At 38.4% G+C, this 27914-nt stretch overlaps 1 protein-coding gene across 3 annotated transcripts in view; it reads right to left on the bottom strand.

Moving 5' to 3' along the window:
- The window catches only part of COL4A6 (collagen type IV alpha 6 chain), a 142714-nt gene that overhangs the window by 88523 nt on the left and 26277 nt on the right, over positions 1–27914 (bottom strand). For all 3 annotated transcript variants that reach the window (XM_075053673.1, XM_075053671.1, XM_075053674.1), the window contains exon 4: positions 3403–3486. In XM_075053673.1, coding sequence (XP_074909774.1) covers positions 3403–3486 — 84 coding nt within the window. The remainder of the gene's footprint in view (positions 1–3402; positions 3487–27914) is intronic.

The raw sequence follows: 27914 nt of genomic DNA, 5'->3' as shown, positions 1-27914 counted from the left end.
ATGCAGAAGTGGGTTCAATAAGTGCAAGTTTGTGTTCAGACTGTCTCCCTTCCCAAAAAGATAGCATGCAGCAGGGTACATTTAAGTACCTCCACTATCACAGCAGACTTCCTTTTAAAATTGCCTTGTTGTACTAGTTTGATAGCTGGTATCTCAGCTGGCCAGAAGAATGGGAGTAAGGACAGAGATTTAGAAGTCCCACATATTCACCTAGAGACTCTAGCTGTAGGTAGGGGCTCTCATATTCTCTGTGGTGCTACCTGGCATTTCCTTTGCACAGTATTATGTTAGATTTCATATTAAAGTCCATATAAGTTCTAACAATGCAGTTTAGGGGAACTGAAGAACCATATCCAAAATTCCTAGATTTATAACTGGCCAAAATCAGTTTGGTGGGCTTCTCCTGCTATTACATTTACTCTCAAGCTGTCATGTGACATATAAGTTTAACTAGATACTTTCTTGTGCACTTAAATAGTAAGAGCCACAAACACAGTTTAATCTTTTCATTTGACCTCTGAGAAAACCTCCAGAAAAGGTCCTAGGTGGGATCTTTCAGTGAAGGTAACACTTCTCCACTAAGAACTGGACTTCTGCACAAATCACTGGACCATTACCCATGAATCTTTACAAGGTAAGAACTGATAAAGAGGGGAGAATAGTTGCGATGTGGCCCAGGAGTTTTGCCATTGAATTACATAGAGCCAGGCTTTTCATTAACTTAACATTAGAAACAAGGACAAATTCTGAATCACTGGCTAAGATGAAGGATGCTTCCATAACAGATTTCTTCTTGTGCAGGCTTCATAGGAAATTGACTTCACTGAACAGACTAAAATGGGTACCAGCTAGCATTATGGCTTTTTGAAGTTAATGCAAGCCATTGGGACAACTAACAGAAATGAAATTTTGCTCTTGTAGATGTGCCTTACCACTTTGCTAGAAGAACTCCTTAAGTGGCTGCTAGACAAACATTGTACCACCCTTCTTTCTAAAAAGAATCCCAATCTATTCCACAAAGAGCTGACTGACTTTATAGAGGTTAGTCTTCTACCAAGCTCTGTCTTAAAGATAGGGAGGTTATACTTCTTTTCTTTTCTTTTTTTTGTAATATATCTTGCACATGCACTAACAGTCTATATCAAAAACAAGAACATGGTGGTTCTACTTGCCTACATCCTATTTCTAGAAATATCTTTCACTAATCAGGCAGTGGGTCTTAGGGACTTTTGACATTTTTATTGCCTAAATAATTTTTTTAAAGTATCTTCTCAGAAACAAGTTCATCACAGCTTTACTTGATCAAAAGTGCACGCAGGGAGGAGGACATTTAAGGACACTGCCTATATTATTTTCATTGAACTGTCAGCTTATTGTCATTTTTCATGTGCTTTTTAGCTATTTCTTTCTTTTAAAAAGAAAACTTAGCTTTTTTTCTGATCTGGTTAATTGTGCAAAATTGACAGCTGAAACATTTTTTTAAACAAAATATGGATTCAGGGCATTGGCAAAGTCCCATCTCCCATTTGCCTGTTCTGAACTTAGAGGTTTTGCAGCAATGGAGGAGAAGCTAGGCAGGAAGCCAAGGAATTAGCCTCAGGGTGTACAGTCTCCTCCAAGAAACAAGCTGTGCTGTAGGATACATAATCACAGCATCCCCTTTCCCAGTTCAGCCAGTCACCTCCTTATCCTCTGGCATGGCAGGACTCCAGTAGCTGCCTGCAGATGTCCAAGAAGGTGTCAGCAGGGCTCAGCATGGCTTGATGGAAGTAGTGTTGTAAAAGAGAAAGATTACCACTTTTAGCAGACAGTTTACTCCATGGACAGGTCTCAGTAAGATGGAACACGTGTTTGAAGGACTGAAAATGCCTACTGATACAGGTCACATAAGAAACAAGCTAAAAGCCAAATGAATTCTCAGGTCAGCAATGAAAACAGCCTAAAATCTTTGTGACATCTTAACAAAAGAGATGCCAAGAGCTCAAACTGCAAGGTCAACAGTGTTGTGGCCAGTTCAAACAATCAACTTGAACCCCGGGAATGTAAAGAGACAGAAGAATGATGCTCATTGGTCTCTAAAGGTCAAAGCATTTACAGGATATTTTGTTCTAGAACCAAACTAGGTCTGTCCCTTACTGTATATAATCACAAAAGGTGTTGAGTAATTGACTTTAGCTCATATTCTAGGCTATGTCGAGAACTTACTTGCAAAGTTCTTCTGCTTATCTGTTTAGACATGTTTTCACCCTGCCACATGATGATTTGAAAGAATTTTTATACTTCCAGAGCAAACACATCATCAGTTATCAATTAAGAATTCATGCTCAAGTCTGTCTGCAATTGAAGAAACATTTAAGCCCTTGCTAACGATCATTTCTAAATAGCGACATTTTCCTAAGTTCAGTCCTAGAAAGTGATGCCTTGAATTTACCCGTACTGTGTCACTGAAATACACAGGGAAAATAATCAGGATTGCTAGTGTTTAAAGAAGACTTAATTTCTTTTGTTTTCCCTCAGAGGATGACTTTTCAATGATTTCAGCAAGAATAACTGCTTTATTAAACAAGACAACTAGTATTATTTCCCTTCTCCTTAAGCCTTCCCAAGTTAATTCTTCAAGTACCTACAATGCAGCTCTTTCCTCCTTTCATCTCTGTAAACAAAATCTACAAGATAAATTTTTGATACATGCTAAAATACTTCAGAGTCCTTAAGAGAAAATATTAAGTAGATGGTGTCTGGGACAAAAATTAACATTGTAATTGAAGGCAGAGTGAAGTCAGCAGCTCTGCACTGCATTACCCTAAGACAGGAAATAACCACCTGCGTTAAAATAAAAGTTATAGCCTTTCCATACAATTAAAAGAAATTACAAGATTTTTATAGAAAACTTGCTTAAACATTTGGTTGCTTCAAATGCAGACTTCAGAGAGACAGCCTTTAGCTAAACAAAAGACTTTCTCAAAGGGAAATGCTTAGATTCATTCAGAGTCATTGTTCCTTCACAAATACCAAAGTCAAAAACACTTCCACAAACAGAAGCTATTACAGTAAGGACTGGGCAAAATCTGTACTGGAAGCCCACACTACTTTGATTTTCCTTTTTAATTTTTATAATCTACTTAAAAACCATCTGAATTTTATGAACTAAGGCTCAGATCACATAAAGAAATGAGATTCCATTGAAGACTCTTTGCAAAACTAGCAATTTGTAAACCTTCAGAACAGCTTGTGAAACCTTGGCCAGGCACATTTGAAATGCAGCTGGTCTTCATCATTTCTCTTGTTTTATGAGATCATTAGATTGCGAATTACACATATGAAGTTGGGTTTTATTTATTTATTTATAAAAAGATTGATAAGAGACACAAGGGCTAGCTGTATTAGTGAAAACAAACTTACCCGTGCACCCTTCTCTGGAAAACATTTGCATCCAGCACTGCAATCACGGCCTCCACACGGTCCACTGTAAGACTTCTTTCCACCCTTTAAAAAAAAAAAAAAAAAGAAAGAAAAAAAAGAAATTAGAAAATTGAATTTCATAACTATTTGTCACCTTAAGATCTTCTTTAATTAAAACATTTTGTTTCAGCACTTTTCACCCATGTTACATTTGTCATGTGAATTTGCTGGGAAATAAGTGGCAAAATATAGTTACATATTAACTTCTCCATAATTGAGTAATTTTCAGAATCACCAAATAGGCAGAAAAAATTGGTTTAGAAATCCTTTGAGGACAAGTTAATTCACACAAGTTGGTGCTATTCTGCAAGGTGATGAGTGTTCTCTAGGGCTACCAAAACCCATAATAATCAGAACTTGTGCCTCAGCCATCCTGCATACCCAGGTAGCTCCACATCAGTGAGAACTACTAAGACAAATTTAACTTTGTGATTCTTGCACGTTACTAAGAGCAAGAAGCTGCACCCCCTGGGCCACAAGAACAGAGAAACTCCTGGATGAGAGAAGGTAGCATTTTTAACTAAGAACAGATGTGCAAGGAAGACAGTAGGAAACCACCATGGATTTGGATTTAATCTGAAAATATATTCTGAATTTGCCACACTAGCATTAGTTATTTCAAGAATAATTACAATATTTATGCAAATCTGAAGTCCCCATATGACAAACTTAATTCACAGCTAATACAGATTGTGACAGTACATGAAAGTCAACTACATGAGTTTAGTTTAGAGAGCTGACCCACTCTCTCCCACACTCAAGGCTTGAAATACTGGGCTGCCAAAAGCCCTGCAACACTACTGACAACAGCGTAACAGTCCTGGAAAAAAGTTAAATTTAACATTGTAATTTAGCCACTCGCTAAGAACACCCCTCTCTAAGGAAACTGTCTTTCACTGTCAAGGGTGCTTAGGTACAGTCCCTAGGTTTTAGAACTCTGAATGGAATACAAATTTAAGCTCCTCATATCAAGGTGACCAAACTAAGGGCTGAAACAAGTTCAGACTGGAATTGAACATTTCCTTACTAAAAGCATTCACAGAAAATATTTTTAAAGCCTTTAAAATTTCTTGACATCTGTCGGTGAGGAACGTGAAAAATGAAAGACAATTCATGCAAGTTTCTCATGTACTTTTGAGCTTCTTTGCATCGGCTTTCTCAAAGAAAGTAACTAGTCTGACATCACTTGGTAAATTTTCTGCTAAAGGTAAATAAAAAACTCTCTATACACCCTGACATTTTGCTAAATTAAACACCTCTGTTTTTAAGGCAGCATAGAATGAATGCTAACAAAAAGCCTTAAATCCAACCTCCCATACTTCCTTAGCCTGAAGGGAGCATTATGTCTTGCTGCAAAATTAGTCATAACAACCTTCAAGCAATTCTAAGAGGCATCAAGCATAAAAAAACCTCAAGCAAACAGTACTTTTGCAGACTTTTTAGTAGTTTTGTTTAGGTGAGACTCCATTAGATATGGGGCTTTTGGCCTACTCATTAACATCCTATGGTAGGACCTAATGCAATACTTGAGCAGAACAGAGAAAGACTGATACATTGGCAAGAGAAGCACCATAACAGGAAACACAACGCAGGCAATTCTGACCCTAGGCAGCAGGAAATAAAAATAAGCTTAATGCAGTAAAGGAAAAAAAAACAAAAAGAAAAACAAAGAAGAGCAGAAAAATTGCATCTAGGGGTTATAAAATAGACTGTAAGAGCATCTCCAAACTGTCTGCTCAGACAAGGAATGATCAGCACAAACTTGAGTGTGCAATGTACATTGGCAAGGGCTCAGTACATAAAAACTGGTCCCTGTCTTAACAGACACACTGCTGAGAGATCATTTCTGACCACAGGTATTATTAAGACTTTAGGATCTGGTTCTAAAGAGACTTAAGACTGACATGCACCAAGACACACCTTTTGTCATGATTATATACATATTTTGCAGTGGAAGTCTGGACTCATTGCTAGCCAATGTATACCCCTATTCCTGACACTTAACCTTACACTTACACACTTAGCAGAGAGTATTATGCCTCCAGGGATTCAGATTATGCTTTCCCAGACATTTATTCAACCTTAAATCCTTCAAAGATTTCAACTTCCAATTAATTTTTTCTCCAGATTATTCTTTGTTCCAACAGTCATTTGCATGAGCCTTTGGGTCCTATGGTTCTGTTAATTCTGCTTGCCTCCTAAGAGTGAGTAATGGCAAAGAAACTTTATTTCATGGCAGGTCTGGATTCCTCTAAGGTCACTGCCTTGCAACAGTTGCCGTCTCAGTGCACTGAAGCTCACCTCATTAAAAATGCCCCATCTATGGTGGCAATTAGGTCCTTCCCAGTGGCAAAGGACTAGACAAAAAGCAATGATTCTTTCCATCCCCACTGCTCATGCTGCTCCCCACAGTGCTGTGGTTAGCAAATATCATTCTAGTCAAAATCCCACTGAAGTCAAAAGAAATCTTCCCATTGAATTTATTGGGAGCTGGATCAAATGCTCACTGAGGTTTATTAAAAACTGCAAATATGTCCCCATTTTGTGTAAAAGTGTGTTCACAATGTATTTCTAGGTTCCTTTTCACAGCATGAGGAGTCATGTTGTTCACTTGTGAATGAAAGCATTTGGAAAGGAAGTAAACCAAAGCCAGTTGGCTCCAAACCAGGTGTTACATGTCCCAAGTATTTTATTTAGGGGAAGTAGCTGACATCAGACACTCCAAGGCTACTTAAATAGCAAACAGCCATGTGCGTAATATTTATGAATACAAGTCTAAAGGCTGCATATAAGATTCTAGACCACAGTGTTCTCTTCTGAAAAGGTTTAATACATTTTTCCATTCTAATGTATGAATGCATAGGTCATTCGAACATTTATAGATTGTAATCTGAACATGTAAGCATGGGCCCTTCATACTTGTTCTGTATATGTATTCAGGGAAGAAATTTTTCCAACTGCTCTGAGATGTATTTCAGATTGATGAATATGGCTCCTCAGAAACAACAAGAATTAAAGAAATAAGGGTACTAGTTATAGTGGTAAGCGTCACCATTATAAAAGAAATGAATTAAAGTATTTTAGTTTGGCTAGAAGTAGACCAAGGTTTCCAAAACAGAAAACAAACATAAAATAGTAGCACTGTTAAAAAATAATACATTCTCTGAGATTTAAATAACCATAATATAAACTGAGCAATATACATACTGATTTTAATTGAGTTATTTCAGGCTTACATGAGAATCACTAGCATTTCAATGTAGGAAAACCCACCTTATTTAAGAAGTATTGATATAAGTGAGAAACTGTTTTTAAAAGACATTCAAAAACAAGAGTCAGCGTAAGAACAATTTTCCTCTCCTGCTTCTGGTGTACCCTCATCAAGCATTTATGCACAGTTGATTCATTCAGATGGAGTGTCATTCTAATCTTGCCATTGACTTCAGCTTGTTCTGGAGTAGAGCCAAAGCGAGTAAAGAAACCTAACAGCTGTGGTGCCATAAGAGGTGTCCCAGGCTCATGTTCATTCCAGCTTCTCTAGAGAAACACACAGGAGCACAGAAAAGCTGCAAATGATCTTGAAAGGCCTTGCCTGCAAATCCAAAAAAAATTGTACCTGCAGCACAGGCAGGAGTAAACCAACTAACACAGGACTTCAATGGGAGATTTCCAGGAAGCACAGCTGAGATGCGTGAGCTGGGGCCCAATTTTGCCTCAAAACTTCTGCTTTGTATCAAAGGGCCAGCTGCAGAAGACTTGAAATCTATAGACTGAAGACAATGATTTCAATCAGCTAGGAGGGTGAATCCACAAGCCAGCAGAGAAATGTGATGAAGGCACATTTTGGGAAAGGACAGCAGAAAGGTTAAAAACATCACCTTTAACATGAGGAAGTTACGGTAGCATGAGAAGTGGTGTTAATATGAAAATAAATTGGAAACTTTTAGAAAAGAATGGAGTCTAAGGAATGTCAGCATGCAAAATTGGAGGATGTAAAGTACACCAAAAAAGAGCATCCTTGTGATAAAAGAGGAAAAAAAGATGATGACAAAAAAAAGCTGATCATAAAACAGGAAGTGAAAGAATCTCAGACTTGCATAAAGAGATATGGCAGAGATGAAAATTTTTTCCCCAAGACTTACTTCCAGGAACTTCCCAACTCCAGTTAAGGACTGCTCCAGTCCAGAGCAAAATCCTAACAAGAAACTTCATAATCAAAAGCTGAAAATGGAGCATAATGAAAACTTCTGGAATCTTCAAATAAACATCTTTCATGTAGTTCAGGATCCTATTATCTGCTGATGACTAATAAGGAAATTATATTTGCAGTACCAGATATCCAGACATCTTGTAAAATTTCACAGCAAAAAAACTACTGAAACATAGTATCTCGGTTTACTTCATGAGCTACGTAATGCTGGGGTGTTAACCTTACTCTTTTTAGCCTTCATGGGTTTTAGGAATTAAATTCATTATAACATTTTCTTTGTCTATTATTCTTTTAGTTGTTGTATTACAGAATTTAGAGCCCAGTTCTGAAAACACTTATCCACATGTTCAGCCCCTTCCTTTGAAATCAGCAGATTCTACTTTGCTATGCATGTGTTAATACGCAGTTGCCTTACTGACATGAAAGAACTTCTTCAGGGCTAAAAATCTTTGGAAAAAAAATTATAAACCAGGAACCACAGCAATCTCTGCACTCAGGAATGGCAGTATGACCTGTCAAAGATAGCATAACATGATGCAGCAAACTGATCCAGTAACTCTTCCTAACACGAGGTGTCACAGAGCAGAAATAAACTGACAGTCTTGCCAGTTAGATTGTATGAAAACAGTTACCAGGATTTGTTTGGCAGTGAAATACTGAACAGGTGAGAATAAAATTAATCATGTCAGCAAAACATCAGATAAAATTAAAATACAAACAAATTTTTCCTGTGAAGAATATGCAGTGCCTGAACTCATTTCAACATTTTTCTTAGTGAGGTCCCCCAAACCTTGACTTGCCCTGTCTGCTCAGATTTTTTTCACAGTATTAAGAGCTAGGTCAAGCTTAAGAACTAATAATAGGATTTTTTTTTTTCAAACTGGGAGGTGGAAGCAGCAGATGAAGAGAAAGTCCTGAGTAACTACCAAACAGAAGGATGATACAAGCCTCTGAGCAAACTGCTTCAGCTGACATGTCCCAAGAACTCATTTTTTTCAGGCCACATCATCATACTGCCTCATAGCTCTATGCCCATCCAAGAGAAAAAGTGACTACAGAGATATTAATCACATGGTACAAGTATGAGTAGAATTGTAGCTGGAAAACAGTGCACAGTTTTTGTCACTTTCAAGGAAGATGAACTCCCTACAGGCACAGAGCTTGAAAACACCTCTGATTATAAATGTGTGATTTAAGAGCCTTCTGTCTACAGTGTGATTTATCTGGGGCAGCAAAATGAAGACTTGGAGGTGATACAATTGCCATCTATACATTAATCAGAAAGGTAAATGCCAGAGAAGTGAAGTGAACAAACTATTTGAACCATGTTCTAGATACCACCCTGCTGCTTAGGAGTATTTTACACCCCTGACCGTCAGTAACTGAGAAGGTATGTCAACAAGAAGATCTCTTTGTGGCAAGAGTATATAAATCAGCAGTGTGGGTGACACTCAGGGACGGAACACTGTTGTCTTACACTAACTAGTTAGAAGAAAGGACAGGGCTGGCACAAGAGCAAGTATGTGTACGTTTCCATAAATATATGCAGAAGAAAGTAAGCTTTTAAGCAAAGGGCAACAGCCTTCCAGTTATAAAGGCAAGAGACTTAATCCTGATGAAATGGTAATCCCTTTTGATGGAGATTGATATGACACAGTGGCCAGTCACAGTATGAGACAGGACTCAGTGACTGCCACTTTTCCTTTGTTGCTAAAGCATATCACACCAAAGCGTCACCTTCCCATCCAGGCCAGTTCCAGCCATTAGCATCAAAATTGTCTAGCAGGCAAAGCAATGAAGAAAAAAATTGACCTAATGAAATAAAAATTGGTGGAAATTGTCCTCGAGGTCTCCACTTTCTACACCTACAAATTTCTCCTATGATTTGCTATATTAAAATCTGGTGTAGAATTGTGACAAGCCTGGAAAAGCATTTTTCATTAATTCTAACATGATCAGAGTGTAAAAAACACACATTCAAAAGTAAGAATCTGTAGACTTTAAATACTAACTCATAAACCACATGTAAAGTCAGACTTTAAGACCTTCTCTCATCCTGAGTACCACCTTATTCTTACAGTCCCATGGAAATGACTGGCCTTCAAACACTACAGCAGTAGGAATGTCACATACTGGTTGTTCAGTGTTAACAGATTTGAATCTGGCTCTGAACAGCTCCGTCTTCTGATATTTTTCAGTTTTGTTGATAGGATTACACAAAACTGTAGATCCTTTTTTCTGAATAGTCTATCAGTCGATGAACATGTAGTTAAAACCAGACAGTTTATTTACAGCTCACATGAGCAAGGACACAACACAAAGCCACAAGCTTATCTTTTACTGCACAAAAGGTCTTTCAAATGGAGCTATTAAACATGAATTTGTAGCTAAGATACTAATTCATTTTAGGGTTCACTGACTTCTTCGGTTAACCAATGTCCTCGAATATTTTCATTCATTTCATAGAACTGGCAAACATCTTAACTGGCAGTTGAGACTAAGTGATAGTTACTAACAGAAACCCAGAAACCAACTCTCCTCCGATTAAAATGACACATGAGGTTACAAAACTTGGAGGAAATCCTGGCCTAGAGAAACTAGTGGCAAATTCCAACTGAAGCAAATTCCATCCCATACCCACTCCCTGCTTTCATTCCTGCCAGTGAGACAGGAGTGCTGTTGCACTGAAAAATAGATTTAAACCAAAACAAAATAAATGTTAAAGGTCAATTCTTCCACTTTATACACACAGCAAAAATGAACTGATGTCTTTCAAACTATAGAAGGGTTGCCTGACTCATTTTTTGAGGAAACATGCATTTCTTATCCATTGCATGGAATTTGGTGATAGAATTTGCAGACTTTTTATTCACTGAAGTAATTTTCACTCATACTAATGATGTCATCAATTTCTGTGAAGGGAAACATTCTCCCAGTAAAGGATTTCCAGAGTACAACTTTGCTTATGACAGCTGCCAAGTATGCTATTTATTATATTTGGTGCATACAAATGGCCAGACCTCATTACACATGTTAGTAGGTTAGAAAACTCATAAGCAGAGAATGGGTGATTACCTGGTCTGAAAACATGAGTAATAAAATTCCAAATAGGTCCATGTGGTTTAAAAAATCAAAAGCTTTATCTTTGCAGCTACACTGAAGGAATGTTTCCTTTGTCATGTCTGCCAAGGTCTCTGTGACTGGCTGGAAAGACATCAGCATCAGCCTCATCTATGCTTCACCCTGGTCTCCCCAGCCTGCAAGCCCTGGCAGCACTCAGACTTTAAGTATCCTACAGTTATTCCAGCAACCACCTGAGTGGCCAGTGCACTGGACCAGCCACTTTATATTTGAGTGATAAGCATCAATCAATTTTAAAATACTCAGTATTACAACAAGTATTATGAAATACTTTACCCTAATTTCTTTAAAGACTTTATCCACTCTGAGAAAGTTTCCTGATCTTTAGGATCCCGTCAGAGATCCTTGTTCTTCTAAAGCACCAACTCCACAGCCACATCCTATTAGACCATTTAGAACCTTTAATACATAAGAATATAAATTTGTGTAAGAGCCTTTGTTATTTTTGTTTCTTCTGCTTGTTGAAATTCACAATGTATTTCTTAACAGATTAAATTTAGCCAGGCATAAGGAATGTGTGTGTGGCTGTAGGCACTACCCACATGCAGCTACGAAACTGAACTACCGTTAGGCATGTTAGAGGCCATGCTCTGGATGGGAGTGCCAAAGTGCCCAGGGAAAAAGGTTTTCATTCCCTGCACACCCTGTTGAGTGGGAGGAAGTCCTCTGCATTAACTTCACAATATGCCAGTGCATATGCAGCAGAGGGATATCCATGAGATCCATTATCATGCAAATGTGGCAGTGCTAATAACAGGGAACAGGAGAATTACTGCAGTCTGTCCGAGGGAAAAGTGCTTGCAGGGAACGCAGAGTCACCTCAGGGAAAAAGAAATGCACAGTCAGTTTGTTGTTTTAATTTAAAAAGAAGCTGCCATTGGTGGTGTTTATGCATTCTAAAATAGGTCCATTTGTATGGAAAGAGACAACATGAAACTTACATAAAAGTGAATTCTAAGTTCACATTCACATATTGTTGCAGCACATGACAGTGAAAAACACTAACAATATTGGCAAAGAATCTTCTTCCTTTACATTACTTTCTGTCAAAGCCGGGTATATGCCAAAGGAAGAAGAAAAAACATTGCTCTAGTTCTGCAGCCACACAGAGCTACAAGCTAGAGAACCTAAAGTAGCAATTCCAAAATCAGAGATAACCGTGTTATTTGTATGATTTAGCACAACTATTTACCAAGTTTGTACCTGCCCAACAGCTTTATAAGCCTCACACAACTCTCTGCCACAACCCTCTGGCTAAATACAACACACATTGCCAACTAGTGGAGGTATTTATTCTACTAAAGTTGCTGAACAGATAAATATTTAGGAAATTAAAACCCATGCTACCAGATAGTTGGCTATTATAAAAAGTATCAATGATGTAGTTGTAGGCCTTATGGTCTATACTTGTTGTGCAGTATATGTATATGACCTATAACACCATGAACCAACCCAAGCCTTTATAAACACAAGTAAATCAATAAAAGTTGGTCTTAAAAAACCAAAATAACTCACAACAGACAACGTGCACTCTTTCATCAAATAACCTGCTTTTAGACAGCTTCTCACTTTATCCTTAAATGTCCCTGTGATACATATAAGATTTCACACAACCTTAAAGGTATGCATATAGCTTGGAAACATTCTCAGGAACAGCTGCATTCATTCATTGACTGAAAGGACATGAGTCCATCTACACTTCCACTTCTGACAGTACCTTGCAAAAAGCTGAGTAATAGATGAAGCATGATATTTTTTTTTTCAAAACCCCTCATTAGTTTTTTTTTCTCCAAACAGCTGAAGTTTCCAGTGCTGTAGCCAGTTCTCAAGTCCAATTATAGATATCACCCTCTCATATTAACATGGATCCTTTAAAGCCATCTTCAAAACTGTCCCATCTTTTCTAACTAGCTGCCCAAGTGGGAGCACAAACTTCAACAACTGTAAAGCACTTGCAAGCAGTATAATGTTTCACTTTAAAAAATAAATTCCAGACAATCATAACCCTACAGAAGACTCTTCTGCAAATTCACTATGAAACTAACAATTCCCCTGCCAAACAATCTGGACATTTTCTTTCTTTAAAGGGGGGGGGGGGGGGAATCTTGCACTCAGTATATTTTGTAAGGGCATTGCTTTCCAACAACAACTGAGATTTTCAAGCCTCCTTTTCTATACTCAACATCTAGAGAGTTCTGTTCCATAAGTAACTCACTAAAGACATTTTTTCTAAATGGTATAGAGTAAGGTTTTGGGTTTGAATACAAGAGCTTTTCATTCAACTGCAACAGAAATCAGGAAAATAATAACTTGAGTAACTTCATTTCAACTAAAATGCTTGTCCAGAGACTTATATAACCGACATGAATACAACTCCTTATATATAACTACATTACCTTTCTACAGCTTTGAATTCATTCCAGATACAGCTGGGCCAGTGGACAAGCATCGGCCCCGAAAGTGACTCAGCTCCTTCATCGTGTAAACAGTTCTAACAATTAAAAATACTAGAGAAAGAAAATCTTCATGAAAAGTCAAGGGAATGCTCATAGTACTTATCAGCAAAATATGTCCCAGAAGGTAAACTGGAACGTGTCCACTGTGATTCATCCTCCAATTTTATAGATAACACAGACCACCAACTTTGGAAATATGGCAACAATTTATTATTTGCATCTTATTTTCAAATGCATCATTCCCCATTTAAAAACATTTTTTGAAATTAAAACTCCAGAGCTGGCAATCAAACAGTAAAACCCAAGGAAAACATCGGTAGAAACTGGCTGTGCTTTTAGTAATGCTTTTGCCAAAATGCTGATGGATTAAGCAGCAAGGGAGGGAGCTGCATCTGACCTTCCACTCCAAAGCTAACCACTAATCTCTCTCTGTATCTTTTGGATTTGAGTCAGATGAAAAAAAAATCTCTGATGTAACTGCTTACTCCGATGGAGTTACACTAGGGGTCAATATAGCCTTATGTGTGGGAGACAGCTGGTATAAGGATGCTCCATCTATCTCCCAGGGAGACAGTGAAGAGTGGGATGAGCACAAGGAAATGCATAGCTATGAACATGAGTGCAGCCTCTTAAAAGAAGTGGCTTTTGAGCCATTTCTGCACTCAGACAAGTTGGTCTGCAGGCTCAGCTGACTCAGCCAGCAACAAAACACTGTCTAAAACAGAGATGGAAGTTGTAAAATGGGAGTTACAACCAGTTAACCATCGTTGCACTTGAATAAACAACACTTGTACTGATTCTAGTCTGGTTCCTTTTCCTTTGCTATTCTGTTTGCATCCTTCAAGGTACTGTCAAAGAAGTACAACTTGCATAACTATGCCTTCCTGAAGACATCACTAATCCTGTGCAAAAGAATACTGTTGTTTTCAAATATTTTCATGCCAGTTTCTTCCATTAAATTCTCTCCTAAACAATGTAAATCAACTAGTGGCAAAAGAAATAGCCCAAATTCCCCTAGTTCTGCTTTGTTTCAACTTTGTGCACATACAGTACACATATCAGCAGTATTCTGAATGTCTTTATTAACAACTACTTTCATTTATTTCCCTAATGAAAACATGACCTTCCCAAAAGCAAGGTTCCACATTGCTATACACTGTTAAACATATCTTTAGTGAAAAAACATTGAAAGACTCAATTACACGATGCACTAAGATCCATGCTTAATTCTGATTACTTCAGTGAGACCAAAGAACATAGCTGAATGCCTTGCTAAACAGAAATCAACTTAGGCACATGCTGGCTTTGCTCAGCGAAGGCCTCAGAAACAGGCCTTGGTATACCTACATGAGCATAGAGCAATCCTGCAAAAAAATAAGAGTACGCATTACCTCTCTTCTTGCACAAAAGATGAGAGCCTCCTCAATTTGCCTCAGCTCCCACAAAGGTTGCCCTCTGATGAAAGCAGTAAAACTGCCTGCCTTTCCCTGTTAGGGATGTCTCTGAACATGACATGGAAAGAAAAAACAAATTGCACTATTCCCTCTTCAGGAATAATCAACTTGAGAAAGATGAAAATACCTTTACTAGTGTAACAGAAGCAGTCTTACTCCAAAACACAGGGAGGGAAGTGTGTGAAACTCACTCTTTCATCTGATGCTTTTATTTTAAATAAATATGCCATGTAGCTTTTAGCTGGAATGTGGCACATGTGTTTTGTGATTAGCCCAAAGGATAAAATAAGCTGTTTGGAATATTCCAGATTCCTTCCTTGTCAGGATTAGGAAAAGGTTGCCCTCAACACTGAATACCCAAGTATGCACATTTCCATAGACATTGAAAATACCTAGACAGCTACTTTTCTCCACAGCAAAGTGACAAAAATAATCCTGATTTAGCCATAGCCATTTTTATGCTACTAGTATTTCCAGAATACATACACAGAAAACCTCCTGTATCCCTTCCCATGACATGGTACATGATAAAAATGTCCAGGACTACTTCAACAACAACATTCTTTTGACAAATAATTCTTGTTATACAAAAATCCATATTTTGGGGAGGGAATGCAAGCACTCCTGTTAATAACTGCTGTAGGGATTCCAAATCTGCACTAAATAGTCTCACACAATGCCTTGCACTCAAATTCCTTGTTACGTTATCAAAAGACAATGATTAAGAAACTCTGATGTGCCATCCTTAATTACCAGAGAACTACAGTTTTGAAAATGAAAATGAGTGATTAAGAACTGGATTTACTTTAAAAAAATACTCCTGTAGCAAGAAATCATTGCTGCTGGGAGTCTGTCATAAATAATGGAAATTATACACAGATAGGTTGGGCATTCCCATCTTATACATAAACAATTAGCTCCGCCTGTATCCCAAATTAATGGTTATGGCTGTGGCATTTGTCTGTTCAGGTTACTAATATACCTACCCCAGATTAAATTTCTAAAATAGGATGGCACACATCAGCTGCAGACAGGGTGGAACCAACTAAGAACCACTCCCATGTACAGAAATGGTTTAGTTAGCAAAGTATTATGGCACAGGCATAAAGTTTACCTAGCTTTTCCAGTTCACTTACAATATCTAAATCAAGGTCACTCATTCTTCTTTTTGGGATGGGACAGATAAACATTCAGCCAACACATTTTCTCTCACTTAATCTTTCATCCTATTTTTTAAATAGAAGATTTACATCACAAGTTACAAAAGGACCAAAATGCCCAAACAGCTGAAAGTCTATGAAATTATAGTCTATCTAAATAAAAACATGTGCAGCCATCTCCTGCAACTATCAGAAGACTACCTGTTATAGTACCAACACAATTAACTATTTAACCTCTATCTCTATAGCTTCACCAGTTTGCTTGCTTTCCCCACTTAGTCATTTAACATCTGTTCACCTTGTACACTCTGATCCTGCAAATATGAGCTAGCTTGTACCTGCATACTTCCTCACTAATATCCCTGGAAGTTCTGTCACTGACTGAAGCAAGAATAGACTAAACCCATTGCAAATAGCACAGTGAGGCATCCCACTGTTTCATGTTCATCAGTCCTCCAGTAAAGACTTACTACATCAACTCTGGAAAGTACCAAACACATTGCACGTTCTTGGTTAATAAAATTGCAAAAGAAACTAGGGAAGCACTTTGTGCTCCACCCACAAAACACTTCAAAGGGTAGCCTCACAGAGAAATTGCTCTCCTTTGGGGGAAAAAGATGTCTGCTACTCTTATGTTTGTTTTGGACACTGCATGATGGGTCCTTGTTGTTAATGGACCTTTGGGCACCATAGTAGTAAGCATAATTGAGAAAAATGGGAGGGGTTTAAGTAAACATCTTTGGAGCTGTTCCTCTATCCTCTATGCTATTTCTAGTATACTATTTCTATTTTCAGGGAATGGACTTATCAAGTCAGAACATGTTTTGCTCCCAGGAACATACAACTGTCGACTCTTGCCTGCTAACTACTTTGCAGTCTTGATTGGTCATTTACCCTTTATCAGAAATGTAAGATGCCACCAGCTGTACCATCTACAAACATACTGCACTAGCATAAATGTCAGTGAAAAATCAGTTCCTTCATGTTAAAATGAAAAATAATGAATGATGCTTATAGTACATCCTTACAATTGTATATACTCCTGCATGCACCTTAAACCAGGCAAACAAAAATAATAAAAGAGTAAAATCAGACATATTGTTCTTCTGTAGCCCTACAACTCAGCAAAAGAAAAGTTTCATAAAAGGCCCATCCAAGCAGCAAATGCATTCTAAATGCCCTTTGGAGTCCAAAGGCTTCCCATTTAGCCCCTAACAGAGGATAAATCAGTTGGCAATTCAGAATTTTCCAATACTATAAAAATATCAGAAATACAAAGAGTAAGCAACAGGTGGAAAATCAGGAAAACTAAATCATGTTAAAAAAAACCAAGAGTATGCATTTGAGATAATATATCACTATGCAAGCAGGCTTACATAACTAAACATGGATTTATTAAAGTAATTCCCACTTCTAGCCACAGCTGTAGACAGTAAAGTGACTTTGATAAGTCCTTCTATCATACTGATGATAATAAGCTGTGTTTAGAAACATATGGTTATCTATACGCACATTTATCTCAAAGTCCTCTACAAACACAGTGGTGGTCCTGCAAAGCATTTTTCAAACAAGCCATCCCTGGGAGGAGGCAGGGAGGGCAAAAAATTTTATCTACTGGAAATACTACATTTCAGAAATTTTTCTTATTCCATATGCAACAAAGGTTAGGAAAAAAAAATCCTGAAAAATTAGTATTTTCAGGATAAAATGATTGTTTTTAACATTGGAAAAAGAATTCTGGGCACACCTTTCCTACTCTGCAGCCAGCCCCAGGACCTTGGGTTTCAGCAGCGTGTGAAACCAAGAGCCTGGAGACCTAGGCTGCTGAGCTGGCTAGACAGAAAAGCAGCCAGAGACCAGGTACATTTTCTGTACAGAAAACTTCCTTCCCAGCTTCCATCTACATCTATAGATCCCTTGTGGCCTTTCAGGTTTTACCTGAGCAGTATTCCCAGCAGAAAGGAGTTTTTTTAAACCCGTGGGGGCAAATAAAACAACTGTCCATCAGTTGGAAGACAGCAAAAGCAAGTGACATCCCAAAATGTAGACACAAATGGCAATGCTGAAGGGTTGCAGGAAAGAGACAGAACAGCTCCAGAACAGGCAGTGAAGAATAACAAGGGGTTGGAGGACACAAGTCTGGGAATTCAAGACTTTCAAATAACAGAAACAAAATACTTTTCAAATTCTACCCACCCAGTGGAAACAGAACTATGGCCAAGTCTACTTCTTCCCTATCTCCCAGCAGAGTACTTCTCGGTCGCTTTGAGAGACTCAGCTCCTGCCTTCTTCTCAGTTACCCTATTCTAGCTTTGTTTTCATACAACAGCTCTGTGGGGACCTGATCCTGGACCCCAGAAATTCAAAGAAGGGAGCAAGCCAAATTTGCAGAGGAACCTCTAAATGAAAAATGTGGTTTTCTGCACTTCTTTCTGCTGTGTAGAGCAGCAATGGCATAGCCCCAAAAAAGGTTCCTGGACCCTATCTTTGAGCCTGGTTGGACACATGTACAGAATGAACACAGCACTAAGTCCACAATTTAAGACGATCACTCAAGACCTTGAGGATTGTGATGTATCTAATGAATCCAAGACATTTCATCAACCAGCAATTTTTTTACTGCAGAATAACTCTACTTTCATCATGCTTACCTACAACACATAATGTGCACAACAGGATGTTGTATTTAGTATTACAGCTGTTAGTTCAGACTGATTTTCTGGGCTGCCCTTCTCATTTCACTGAGACTTTGGCTTTGCAGGAGAAGGAAAGCAAACTGTCCTTTCATGGTAAAACAACCCTTCCCTGCAGGGCAGAGCTGATTTGCTTAAGGATTCCTCTCCTGTCTACCCAGCGAGTACATTACTACACGGTTAAACCAGATGTAAATTAGACAGCAAGTTGAGAAACCGAAAAAGGATGCATTCCACATACTGGAGAAGACCATGGCTATCATGCTGTATCCTCTTCCTAGGGACACTGATAAAGGAGAAATGAGGAAGAGAGAATATATAAAGTGAGGTAAACAACTATAAAATCTTAAAGGAAATTTAAGTAGTTCCATTGTCTACCCATATATTTAATTTACTGTTTGGCCTATTTAATTTCAAGTAACACTTCTAAGCAGAGCGGACGTCTATTCATCAACTGTGGATATTGCAAACTTCTGCCAAGACAAAATGTACGATCTCTGTTACGGATAATCTTACCTGTCTGAAACCGAAAAAGACAAAATGCCTTATAACATTTATCTAGATTAAACAGATCAGAGAAGGTATAGCTTGATGCAGTATTTTGACAGGGTGAGAGTATGTTTGCTGAGGAATAGGTACTGATTAAATCTGAGACAATGTGTGCCACAAACATTTCTACTAAGGAAACCAAAAAAGGTCAAAACATAGAACTGGCAGACTAAATGTATCATTTTATTTACAAATATCCTATTTTGTGTGTATCTAGGTTACTAAGCAGACTATTAGGTTTAGAATGATATATTATAAAACACAAAAACAAATGTCACGGTTAGGTAGTACTGGAGAAGGGAAGGAAAAACTGAGACAAAGGAAACTACTTTTAGTAACAGTTAAGAAAAATATGAAAATAAATTTTTTGAGACATCATTATCAAAACTCCACAAACTGAAAACAATGCAAAGGACTAATTTAATCTTCTAATTTTCTTTTTTTCTCTATATATGTAACATGCATTTTTTAGAATTTTTGTTTCCTGTATTATTTTATATAGGGGGGTGAGGGTGGGGAAACAAGGCTTTTGTCTTCAGATTGTCTTACAGACAAGAAAAGGCATATAGTAAGCATAGGCAACATCAACTTTCAGATGTCTAGTTTGTCACAGAACCTGATATGAAATTTTAAGAAATATTTTTTACAGTCTTTACTAAAACATGCAAAGGAAAATCTGTCATCAGAAAGACTAAAACTATCTGCAAAATTAGATTGTGTAGTCTGATGCAATTTAGAACTGAAATGCCTACTTAATATAACCTCCGGAACTCTTTATTGCCAAAGGCATAGATCCATATCAATAGGTGTGTGCCCTTGCAAGCAACTGTTTGAAATGGTGACTTGTTAAAATGCTTAATCCTCTAATCCCCATATACCTACTGGATACAGTACTGCCTAAATAAAGATGTACTGCCTGGGCTTCTCATCCAGGTGGATGACAGAAAGTGACTCAGTAAGTAAAAGCAGCTGAAATGAAGTCTCAACCAATTAATGTAAAGAAATGGACAAGGCTAAACAATTATTCGATTCTGGAAGTCCAAGCAAGTAAGTATGTTTACATAAGTGAGTTTGTAAAATAACAAAGTCATCCTGTAAGAACACATTCATTCTGTTTAAGGCATTACCTTGCTCTGTCTTCCCTGAAACCCACTAGAGCTAATAATGGACAGATGTCACCTAAACAGGGAAAACCAATATGGTGGTTATAAAAACCACAAAATTTCACTGAAATCAATATCTTATGACCTGCTTCTATAAATCCCCTATCTCAAGCAGTCCTTCAGGATTGACTGCATTATTATGGAGAGTTAGAATTGCTCAAACATGGAGGACTAAGGGTCCATAGTCACTTCATTTAAGAAGCGATTGCCACCATATTCAAAACAAGTTCTGCTAAAAGAACAAAAAAAGTTAACGCTCAGAATAGGCACTGTCATAGTGTACTATCTTTCGGAATCAATACCACCAAAAACCTCATCTTAAGCTCTCAAAGTGTTCTAAATTGTTCTTAAGTTGAGTGCATTTATTTGTTCTTAGTTGTCAGGCATAGCGTGATAATGGATGATCTACACTACACATGCAGCACCTACCAATGAGACTGAGAGGTGCTGTATATGCAATGTAGAAAGCACACTACTAGAATATTCTTGGAAATTTAATATCCAACCTTGAACATTATCACTTAGAACAGCAAGCCTAACAATTCATGAAAAAGTGTAGAAGGAATGAAGATTAGTGCTATGAGCAAAAAATTTACTGTCTAGTTGTGCAACATGCTAGCTAAGCACAGATGTCTCTCCTGGGAAATTAACACCCACGCTATTCCAAACAACTTTTTTCAAGGCCTTGCCAACTTAAGCAGCTTTTTTTTTTTTTTTTTTTTTTTTGGCTACAACCATCATAATAACATGAGAAGTATAAGTAGAAAGTCTAATGGAAGAAGAATTTTTCTCTATATCAGTTCCTAATTTCTCCTATGTGTTTTTGTACAGCCTGCCTCATTGTCCCATGCTCTTTAATGTGAAACTTTTGGACATAAAAATGGAAAAGACTACAGAATTTAACCTGGAAAGCGAGATAATAAAAAAACAGGTGACCACAAACATGAAAGGACCAAACTTCCATTTGCATGCTATTTCAAGTCTTTGTTTTAAGAAAAGACTACTCCATTTTTTCCTTAATTGGTAAACTGGATTCTAACTTTTACACCATCTCCAGTTGAAAAATACCATGGTTTGTGACATGAAACAACAGATGTTCTTAAAATAACAGACTCGGATATTTCCAACTGATATCACTCAAAGAAATGCCAGGCAGAGAAAGGAACTGTTCTTACTGACACTGGGCCCACCAGGGACTAGTCCTACAAAGTGCCTGTAAGAGGTTCAGTGAGATGTAAGCACACTCAGCAATACACTATCTCAGAACCAATAGAAAATGTGTCTAACACGATACTGTTGAAAAATCACCATGTTTTACTAAGTGCCAAATTGATATGCACCTGTATCACCCACCCTGACAGCTGTCATTCCCAGCACTGAACTAGAACGGGGCAGCACTGCCAGACTTACGCAGATTCATTCGCAGTGATGCTACTACACTTCTTTCCCCAGCAGGATGGTTTACTGGCTCGGTGTCTTCAAATCATGCCACCCCACCTCTAAACTCTATCTCTTCTGGACTGCCAGGGAATGTGGCACAAAGACTCGTGAGTGGAATCACAGGAGTTGGTCTGGGCCCAAGCAATGTTTGTTTGAGCCCTGGCTCAAAGCTGGCTGTACCAGACCAGCCTGGCCTCAGCCAGAATGAACCTCTCAGCTCAAGAGTCAGATACACATTTTCAAGTGCTACAAAGTCAGAAGGACTTCGGCAGTCACCCTGCACCTTCTCCCAATTTAACTTCTGTTTGAACTACAATGTATCTTTTAGGAAATCATCCAGTCTTCATTTGAATATCTAAACGTGAAAGTTCTACGACAGAACTAGATGCAAAGTATTTTGATTTTATCAAAATGTTTATAATTTCCTGTACAAAACATCAACAAAAATTGGTCCCTTGCCTCAAATTCCTTAAGTTCACTGAATCAGCATTTTTGGCAGAAAAACTATTCCATCTAAATTTTTAAACACACTTGCATTAGACAGCATGTTGATATGTATTAAGAAAAATATGTAAATGTATGCATAGGTTTTATTAAACAAGTTTGCATCATCTTCCTTTTAACTGTGTGGGCCATGAATTACCATCAGAAGTACCCCTTCCTTTTTCACCTAGGTAACTCCATAGTACTACTGTGGATTTTAAATTCTAAGTTTTAACAGAGCTTTACTTGTATTTAAGTCTACCAGCATGTAAATCCAGCATCAGCCTTTCTGTGTTACATAGAATAGAAACTGGGAGTTAACAGCGTTTCTGGTTATCTGCCCTCCCTCTTTCAACCAAGGCTTATCCTGGGACTTTGTTTTTACTCCTTGTATTTCTTCATCTGGTTAATCAAACAGGTCCTTCACCGGCCTTTAGTCTAACCAAGGCCACTCACAAATAACCTGTGCTAATTTGCTGAAAAAGCTTCTGAGATTACAAGCAAGTATCATTCGGGAAGTAAAACACGCTGGTTCCATGGCAACGTGAAAGTCAACGAGCCCACCTTGAAACTGGAAACAATGGTCCCTTTCAGAACACGGAGCAGAGGGGAGGGACCGTGTCTTATTGTGATCTTGGGCTCTTTCAGATTATTTGCCAGTAAGCTTTTTTTTTTTTAAGGAGAAAAGGCACACCGTAAATATTTCTTGCACAAGTTCACTTGATTTTGGAGCCTATTACCAAGACACTGCTCAATTCCACCCCCCAACCCTGCCCCAAAAGCAGCAGCATACAGCACAATGAAAGCCACCCTTCTTGCAGTCCTGTCACTTGATTCAGGGTATTCACGCTTGCAACATGACACACTTCAGAATTCTGACCCTACAACCATCAGGAAAAAGGGATGACCTCCAGGATAATATGCCATCCTAAAGAAGAACATCTGGAGAATTTTCATGGAAAAATCAGGAAATTCAGTATGAAAAAAGAAACCCTATCCATCTGAACTGACGGAAAACTTACAGACCTGCACTGAATTTCCCAAAGCTAGCTCTGCCCTAGCCATCAGAACAGGCTTAGTAATATTTACATGCATTGCAATTTAGGAGAATATTTCAAGAATATTTCAAAGCCTGCCTTTTATTTCAGGTTTATATCACTGCTTTCCAAAGGGATTTTCTACAGTCTCTTTATCTTCCTTGGAAGATCCAGTCTAGGAATGACCCAAGCATTTGTATCAGCGTGCCGTTTAACCAGCTCAAAAGCAGTCACATAATGGGTTCAAAATCGTAGATAAGTACAACACTGTGCTCCACAGCGAATCATTCGGGGCTGCTTTTTAACTCCTGTTTCTCCTACTTATACAGAGGAGACCTAGTGGAGGGGGATGCTGCACTTAGCCATTCTGAGAGGAAGGGATATCAGTCCCACTTCCTGGAATGGGAAGTCTTGGTGCTGGCATGTAGCAGAGGAATAAACATTTCTGGAAGAAGACCCCACAACTGCCTTGCCAGCCCCCATTGTAGCCTCATTTAGGCAGTTCACCGACTGTGGGCCCCAGGAAGCATCCATGGCACTAAGGTCCGTGGGGCCAGATTTTCCACAATGTTGTAACATTGCTCCTTCACCTCCTCCTGGTTTGCCTCCTTGTAAGTCTGCTCCAGCACCTCCTTCCTCTCTGGTTGTTCTGAGGCTTCTTCTCAGGTGCCCTAGTGACAGTGGAGCTGAGCTGCTGAGTGACAGCCAGAGCACCATGTTGTAAAAAGATGGCTAATTTTATTTGTGTTGCACAGTCCTTAGCATAGATAAGGCTTTTTTCGTTTGTTCTGTTTAGTGTTACGTTTGTCCAGCACCAGTCACTGGAAGCCCACAGGCCATGTGCTAGATTCCTCCTCCCATCCAGGTGAAGGGCTGCCTCACTCCCATTGCACAGCCTTTTGAAAGGGTTAAAACTAGGGAGCAACAGTGAGAGAGTTTAGATCCGGACGAGGGATACACTGAAATTTAAGTTAAGTTTCTTGTTCTCTGGAACTTCTGAAAATGCAGGAGTTGAAAGAATTTACACTTTGTACCGTCCAGTAAGAATGATTCTCCTTGCCACAGTTATTTAGGTAACTTCAGATTAAATACATTTGCTTTTTAGAAGATGATTTTACTCATCAGCTCTCAACAGGTGTGACTCCCACAGCTGCAAGATTACAGCAGCCATGTGCCTACAGATGAACCTGGCCATTACCTTGCAGGTTATAATTACAGACCACAGCTACCTCACCCACATTTTGAACAGACCAGGTGTGTTCTGCCAATGAACACATTTTAGTCAAGCTCCCCAGCCTCCTTTCTTCCCTAGCTCCTATTTTATTTCAGCTATGGATGGATGGGGAGACAGTAAATGTACACAAGGCAGACACACCACCTTCCTCAGCTTGCAGTACACAAACATCCAAGAAACCTACAAAAGCTCTAGGAATTATTCACTACTATAATGGTAATAATTAAAATCCTCAAATCAACCAGCCACAAATTCTGGTTCAGATTCTTGAAGATGTCAAAGCCATTTCAAATCAATTTCAGAAAACAAACTATGTCTTGAAAGCCCTGCTTTTCACTCTTAATATGACTGTTCTCTGCATAGAGGAAAACCAGCAGGAAAAGCTGAAAATCTTTAATCTAGTGAGGAAAATTAAAATAGCATTAGAATTACAGACCTACAAACCAAATAAAAGCCACTCTAGTGGAGAAAGTCACTATGTAAGAGTGAGAATGCTTCATACTGCATGCATCATTACTGCACTTTGTATAGCATTATTAATGCATGCAGAAACTGAGAGTACAGATTAGAGACATTCAGTACATCAGCCAGAGTATTTCAGCAGGACAGCCTATTAAAATATGCACAGGACAATTCTAGGTAAAAGTCAGTAATATTCAATTCTATTCAAGTTGATGTTAGTGACCTGGAATATGTAAAAGGGAGAGCGGATCATTTTCTTTGAAAGGACTGATCATCTGAGCTCACAACACAATGAAGCAGAGAAAAATTTTCAGAACAAATAATTGAATAAGAAAATTATTAAAATATATCTCCACAATTTCCTTTTGCTTAAAAGCCCTCCCCCCCCAAATTCAAAAGCCCTTCACAACAGATTATATGCGCTATTGCATATCCTTAAATACCAGCACACACAAATATATTTCTTCCTCAGCATGCTTACCGGTCACCCACAGTGGCAGAGGAGTGCAACTGTCTAGCCCAGCAACCTTCTAGTTATTCCTTAGAGCCAATGGCTTGAAAATGGGCTGTGAGTGCAACAACTATTTATAGATACCTTTCCCTTTTAAAAGATCCAAAAAAAGTTTATAAAGTTCAAAGGCATCCACCACAAATAAAATAGACCTAACTCTGGAGCAGAAGACAGTAATTATGAAGAATTTCTTTGAGCAGTTACTATGGAGAAAAAAAACTGAAAACACCTCCAGCTGAAACAAATAATTTTAAATAGCAGCAAAATGCAAATTGGAAAACTATGATTTTTTTCCAGCATACACCATCAAGCATCCTTACGTGAGCAGTCACACCTTTTACTGCCACTGACAAATTACATGAGTAAGAACCTTCACAGCAGTCATGCTTCTTAAGGCATCCAGTGCTCCTCTACCTTCTTGCCAACATGCATCTCAACAGTCAGACTGAGTCTCCAGGCCGTAGCTCTGAGGACATCTACAATGCAATATAGGCACTGCATTATGCTCCAGAGGTGGCATATCAAGCAACAGTGAGAAAGAGCTGTACAGTTCTTCAGTCCCTGAAAGCATCCTGCTGACAGCAACCTCCACCACACACCTTTTGGGTATTTCTGCCACAGTATCACCTATGAGACAAAGACCCACAGCACTATCTGGTTTCAGTGGCACTAGACAGAAGAAGCATGTTTGTTTGAGAGACCCTCTTTATTTGTACAGTACTCTGAGGTTAAGTTCTTGCATCCTACTCATTTGCTTCAGGAAATTTATCGATACAGTCTTTGCTGAAATCATCATATATTTGTCCTGACATGAAGTAACTGGAAAGTAGGTATCATAAAAAAAAAAAAAGCAGCATGAATATACCTTGAACTATTCTTTTCACCTTTCCCACCCAAACTACATCAATATGTATTGCTTTAATTCTTTCCTCTATCTGAAATTTAAGTAATATGGTCAATTAAAAGATTTTGAAAAGATGGAATGTTTTTTAGTAGATTACTTAGAACAGTGTTTAAACAGCTACAAAACTTTTCTTGAAGAAAATAGCATGTAAACTTAGGCTTGTCTCAGCCTGATGCAACTAGAAACTGTGCTATGTTAGCCCTTAAATATAAGGCATTAAACACATCTGCTGCAACAACATTAAGAGTATCTTCGCTGCCACCATTGCCACCTTTTCTCTGCTCAGTCAATGAAAGTTTTAGTAAGTTTTTGGTAACTGAATAGGCCAGACTGAGGGTTTGATTTGGTAACTTTTACTCATACAATTATCCTTAGTCTCACGTTAACTCCACAACACTGCAGGCTGCTGCCCCAAGTCTCATTTCCACTCTCATAGATTCTTCTCTCCCTCTTTTGTTGCTCCCCATTTCCCACCTATTCAGAGCTAGCAATCACGTGAGTCTGCTGGTAACAAGCAGGTCAGATTATCAGCAGGGACTAGTTTTCTGTCAGAACAATGAACTGATCCAACTCACCCTGTAATCAATTGATCCAACACAAGAGAGGCAGGAAATCATAATCAGGACATAGGGTAGCCCACACTTAGATCGGATTAAGTGCAATATAAGACTGCACTTCATAGAAGACAGGGGATACAAGGTTTGAGTTTAAGTATTCAATTGTATTTAGTTCCCTCACTTTGATGGGCTCAGCTTTTCGCAGGATTAGTCTTTTTCTTTGCTGGGTGCACTGGCATGAGGGGCAAAGAATCTGACCTCACTAAAGATTTGCAAGTACTTGTGAATCCTGCATTCAGTGAAGTCAATGTAAACTTCTGGCTGTCTCCAACAGAAGCAAGATTGGGCTTGTTATCAAAATGTCCTTCTCGGGCAAGTCCAAACGCCATTTTATCTGGTGACTGAATATAGGCTGTGTCTTGGGGGAGTATTTTATACCATGTGCCCAACCCTAAGTTGATATTTACACAAAGCACCTTGTGCATGCACCAGAAATTGTATTTATATATATACAGAAAACCATATATATATATATATATATAAAATTACAAAAAACATTCCATACAGCCTACATTTTAAAGCTATGTGTAGGGAAAAGCCATGAACAATATTTAAATGTCTTTTTGTGGGTATTGTCACATTTACTAGCAGCAAGAGGGGACCTATGGATTTTAAAGATAAACCTCTGCAAACATACTCCATTATAGGAAAGAACTTTACATACTCAGCTCCTTGTTTCCTTTATCTCTCATTAGAGAGCAATGAACAAAATGATTTTCTATCTCTTGTACTTGTTACACTGCTGCTCCCTGGCACTTGGGATTTCCTCCTAGTCATCTGCTGCCCAAGCACTGGAAAGGTCCACAGCTATTCAGCTCCCAAGATGAGGTATTTTTAACCCTATTCAGGGTTACTTTCTTCCCATACTATGAAAGATTTTACATTTCATTTCAATCCATACAAAAAGCTATGTAGAGAAAGGAGCAGTGGGTGGATCT

This window comes from Buteo buteo, chromosome 22 (assembly GCF_964188355.1).
Source record: "Buteo buteo chromosome 22, bButBut1.hap1.1, whole genome shotgun sequence".
NCBI classification, from domain to species: Eukaryota; Metazoa; Chordata; class Aves; order Accipitriformes; family Accipitridae; genus Buteo; species Buteo buteo.
This window is presented reverse-complemented; position numbering and strand designations above follow the sequence as displayed.